The sequence below is a fragment of the Cyprinodon variegatus genome, unplaced genomic scaffold (genome assembly GCF_000732505.1).
Source record: "Cyprinodon variegatus isolate N-32 unplaced genomic scaffold, C_variegatus-1.0 Scaffold181, whole genome shotgun sequence".
In the NCBI taxonomy this organism is placed as follows: domain Eukaryota; kingdom Metazoa; phylum Chordata; class Actinopteri; order Cyprinodontiformes; family Cyprinodontidae; genus Cyprinodon; species Cyprinodon variegatus.
The window spans coordinates 1201978-1206829 of NW_015150634.1; the positions used below are offsets into that span (position 1 = coordinate 1201978).

Below are 4852 nucleotides of genomic sequence, written 5' to 3' on the forward strand. Positions count from 1 at the left end.
TGAAACAGAGTCTAATACAATTCTGTTTATGTATTTTGTCAGATTTAATGCATAAGTATGATAACCTCATAATGGGTTATATTTTAATGATATGGTAATCATTTGGAAAATCATTGAGGTAAATAACCTTTAGTGCCTTGCATAAGGAAGGTTACCCTGCATATGAAATTATTAAGGAAAAAACAGAGAAAAATATGTTCTTAATAAGACAGGAGGTACCACAACAATCATGACTCATGGACATTTGTAGACATAACCCAACTTAAATCAAGTAGGGTTTTTTTTTATTGCATATTAAAAAATAAGCAGGCTAAAAATAAAACAAAAAAAGTAAGCTAAAAAACAAACAAGATTTACCCCTTGCGCTTTCGACTAAGTACTCCCCTGTCCTTCACAGGCAGTCCTTTGACGAAAAAAAAAAACAGTTTTGTGCTTACTGTAAAACTGTAAAACCACTTTTATTTTATTTTATTTTTTTCACTGTCCTGTCTGGATATGTGGCAATAAGAATAATTGTCTTGATTTTTACTTTCCAACACATTTTACTTTCACAAGTGGAGCAGTACGGCTATCGCCATGGTGTTCCGCTTAATTTATGCAAATAAATAGCTTTATTATAATTCGTGCAGGGAGTATTTCAGATAATATGGACACTGCAATGTAAGTAGAACAGGAAAGGAAAAACAGGAAAATTAAGGTTTTTTCGCATATATACAACTTAAATCAAAGTTATGTGGCCAGAGTTGGCGATCAGCTTAAGTCTCACAAATTAGCGGTACTGTATAGCTTTTTGCCATAACTGAAGTATCCCAAATGTCTTGTTGTTTTTCCTTTGTCTGCTATAAAATCCTTACCAAAGGCAAAGTAACAGCACATCTTTATCTATCTTTAGCAAAAACACATTTTACATCATGCTACGTACCCTTAAAAGGCTAAAAGAAATGTGTTAAATTTATTTATTTTTTGCTCTGTAATTATATTTTGAGAAAACTAATGGAATAGAAATATAATCAAAGCAAAAAGTTGACAATTAAGATAGTGTAACTGCTTTTGGTTTGTAAATAAACCTAAACATTCACTAAAAAAATAAATAAATACCATTGATAAAAAAAAAAATCTTTAGTAAAATACACTTGGTAAAATAATTAATTTGCCTTATCATCCCCCCATCTGTAAACTGCAAATTTCATTCAAGTAGGTCTGACTTTATAAAAGTATATTTTTAAAGAAATCATCCACCTTCTGATGAATGACAGTTCAAACATCCATTCTCCATGTGAGGACAACAAAATCATCCCAGAGTAAAAATGGATGGATGCCATCCGTAAACTTCCTGGATAAACTCCGTACTGTATGTTCACCACATCAAGCAGTACTCTGAAGTCTTCTTCCAGGCACAGCTGGCATGTGATACCTTAGGTTCTTCCAGAAGTTGCTTCTCAAGTATAATTGAGCTATTTTGTTTGTTTTGACGAATGCATTTTTCCACTCCAGAGCTCCTTGTTTCCTTTTAATATAGCGTAGTGACTCTGGTAGTTGACTGTAGTCCACAGGACCATCTGGTAAAGAGAACAGAAGGGAGACTGTCTGGTGAACTATACATTAAAAAATAGACTTTAAAACACATTTGAAAACTTATTTTCCTACTGATGTAGATTTTATTTGCAAATAGAAGGCTGGGAAAAGCTCATTTAATTATACTTGCTATTCTATGGTTAAAAAAGACACCTTGTCATCTAGAACAAGGGTCTTCAACATTTTCCAGGCCAAGGATCCCCAAACTGATGGCGAGATGGAGCGGGGACCCCCTAATTATGTATATTGTATGAAATTGTGTTATATGAAACTGGTCCTATAGTTACTCTATTACACATTGAGTAATTTATTGAAAGTAATTCCTCCCTGGGAAAATCAAAGTATTACTAATTCTCATTCCTGATTGATGGAACAGGTGTTTTGAATGAAACGGTGTCCAGCTTGAAAGAGCTCCTGCGTGTCGCTGAATGTGTGCATTGATGACTGAAAGACATCTTCGGCCTCCATTTGGGCATTTTGGGCATAAAAAAAAAAAAAGTCTAATAAACCAAAACTTTTGCAAACCCCCATGCAGTACCTCCGTGGACCCCCTAAGGTTCGCTGACCCCCTGTTAAAGACCTTGTGAACCCGTTTGGGCATCTTGTCTTACCCTGAGTTCTCCTCTCAGTCAAAAGTGTTGATGACTGTCCAAAAGTGGAACGTACAATAAAAAAAAAATATTTTACTTAATCTTTTATTTGTGCGTTTAATTCTGAGGCTTTTTATGTTTTCTTTTGCAAATAAAACAAAAAACACATAAATATTTTGCCTGGAAGTTAGTAATGGATCAAAATAAAAACAAAATAAAATCATATTATAAACCTGTATTTATAAAACTGGAGCTTTAACAGGCCGTTTTTTACTTGATCTAATTCAAATCCATCCCCCCACCCCCCCGGGTGAATACGATCAAGTAAAATTATCAGCTGGCATAAAATCAAATACAAACAGCATAAAAATAAAACAATAAGCCGGTCCCATCGTGGCGTAATCGGAGACAATGACAGGCGAAGTGTGCTCCTGATGTCGTCTGCTCCGTAGCTTTGTTTTGGTCGCTGTAACCGCAGAAAATCCCGCTTCACAAAGATAGGATGTTATAGATAGGATGAGTCTTAACCTGTGTCAAGAGGCACAGATGCGCCGACTGATGTTATTGGGAGAGAATACCGCAATTTTTTATATTTTTCAAAATAAAACATCACTCAGACTCTGATCGTCGATAAATTATTCTGTGTGGCCCGGTACCAAAGGACCGACGGACCGGTACCGGTCCGCGGCCCGGTGGTTGGGGACCGCTGCACTAGAATATAAGCCAATGCTAATGGTAATTTTTTTTTTATCTTAGCATCTTAGACAGGAAAATTTGATGCTTCTGTTTTTGCTTNATTTGATGCTTCTGTTTTTGCTTTCAGGCCAAGTTGGCGAATTCTTCTCAAACCAGAAATAAAGAAGAATTTCATGTGTTTTGGAATATTTTAATTCAATGGATACCAACGTTATGGTCTGAAGTTCTTTTAAATGTCTTTCTTTTGCTTGTTATTAATCTTTTAGTTCGATTATTATTATAGTCTCTTGTTTTGTTTAGTATCAGGAGAAGGTATTTTCTGACATTTCCCTTCATGTAATTACGCCAGGGCCCTGGGACACAAGGTGTTTGGTTTAATGATGTGACTGATACATGTGTATAGTCTTATTTAACTGGCTGTTAAATTATCAAACTGTTTCCCAGCTGTGAAAGTAACACCTCGCTCCATTCATGTTGACCCACATTTCCTATTTAAATATTAATTTATTTTACTAGACTTAAATCAAATAAATGTTATTTTACAGAATTTATAATCCGACATTTTAATTTGACGTTGTGAGCGCATCGGAGCGAGCTGAAGCGGAGCAAAACCCTTACTCCGGCTAGAAAACCTCTCTGAGCTCCACCATATTACTTCTGCTCCGCTCACATGCTCTGGTCTCCACTGATTCATACATTTCAATTTGATGAGGATATGTTGAGCATGTATATATTGCAAGTTTATATTGCAGAAAAAATGTAAATTAATGAGAATGTATGCACTCAGTTTTAGAAAAACCAGTACTTACCCACTTCCACCAGAATTATTTTGGGACCGTTTTCCATCAGAGCATCGTGTAGGCCAACTTTCTGCTCATACAAGACATGCTTTTGGTTGTTGCCAAAATGAATCGGTTCCTGCGATTTGCCACAAGATGACAAGATGATAATCATTCTGCGACACTGATGCACTGCAGCTGTTATAACATCATGGACCGCTGTAAGACATTCAAGATGAGAAACCGGGACGTCACAACAATTGATAAACTTATGCTTATTATGTTTGTCATTTGTTTTTTAGTCTGTTATATGATTGCAAAAAGTTTGAAAGTCTTGTGACTAGGAATCCAAAGCAAACATCCAGGTATATCCTATATTTTTAACTCCTATTTGTCCCAGCTATTTATATTCTATGTGTAACTTAGGCCACATTCATGTACTGTACTTTGCAAAAAAAAAACATTCATCAAACTTTAATAGTTTTGTCTGTTTTCATTTAAAAACAACAAAATTCAATATATTTTATTGGGATCTGATGGAAAAACACAAAGTAGCACAGTGTTGTTACGGTTCATGAAAATTTATCTCTGGTAATGTCTCTTCCAGCTTAGAACACCTACTAATAACAACTAAGCAAATTCGTTAAATAGACTTAGGTCAGTCGACTGGATTGAGAACTTCTGTGAGCAGCAAACTGCCATATATGCCTTAATTATTCTTTTTCTGGACTTTGATAGGAGCCTCCTAACACCTGAATGTGTTTTTCCTGGCTTGACTTTTTCAGTTTATTTCCTGCTGGCAGCTGAACCTCTGCCCAGGCCTAAAGTCATTTACTGCTTTAATCAGTTTTTTTTTTCCAGCAACATCTAACATTAAGTTTCCTCCAACTTTAGATAAACTCTGACCAATTTCTTTGTCATCTAAAAGGCTTTTTGACAAGGGTAATGCCATCCGCTTGTTTTGAGTCCCCCGTTTCTTATGAATTGTTGACAATGGCTTATTTCAGGTCTGTCTTCTACAAAGGCTATACTTTTTGCAGTGATTGATAATAGCAAATGTAGAATGTGGCTGTGGTTTGACATAATATTTAAATGTTCAAAGGGTATGAGCAAAGTTTTTTAGGAGACCATATTTTACAAATAAGCTCAAACAATTTTATTTATCCCCTCTCAAAAAAGGGCTATTCAATTTGCTGGTCAACAGGGCATGTA

The 4852-nt window shown here is 35.5% G+C and overlaps 1 protein-coding gene across 1 annotated transcript in view; it reads right to left on the minus strand.

Moving 5' to 3' along the window:
• Positions 1 to 1169: 1169 nt before the first annotated feature.
• Positions 1170 to 4852, minus strand: part of LOC107087363 (interleukin-1 receptor type 1-like) — a 24542-nt gene continuing 20859 nt past the window's right edge. The window contains exons 11-12 of the mRNA XM_015378902.1: positions 3671 to 3859; positions 1170 to 1559 (exon numbers count right to left, since the gene is read on the minus strand). Of these exons, the coding sequence (XP_015234388.1) occupies positions 1366 to 1559; positions 3671 to 3859 (383 nt within the window). The 3' untranslated portion in view covers positions 1170 to 1365. The remainder of the gene's footprint in view (positions 1560 to 3670; positions 3860 to 4852) is intronic.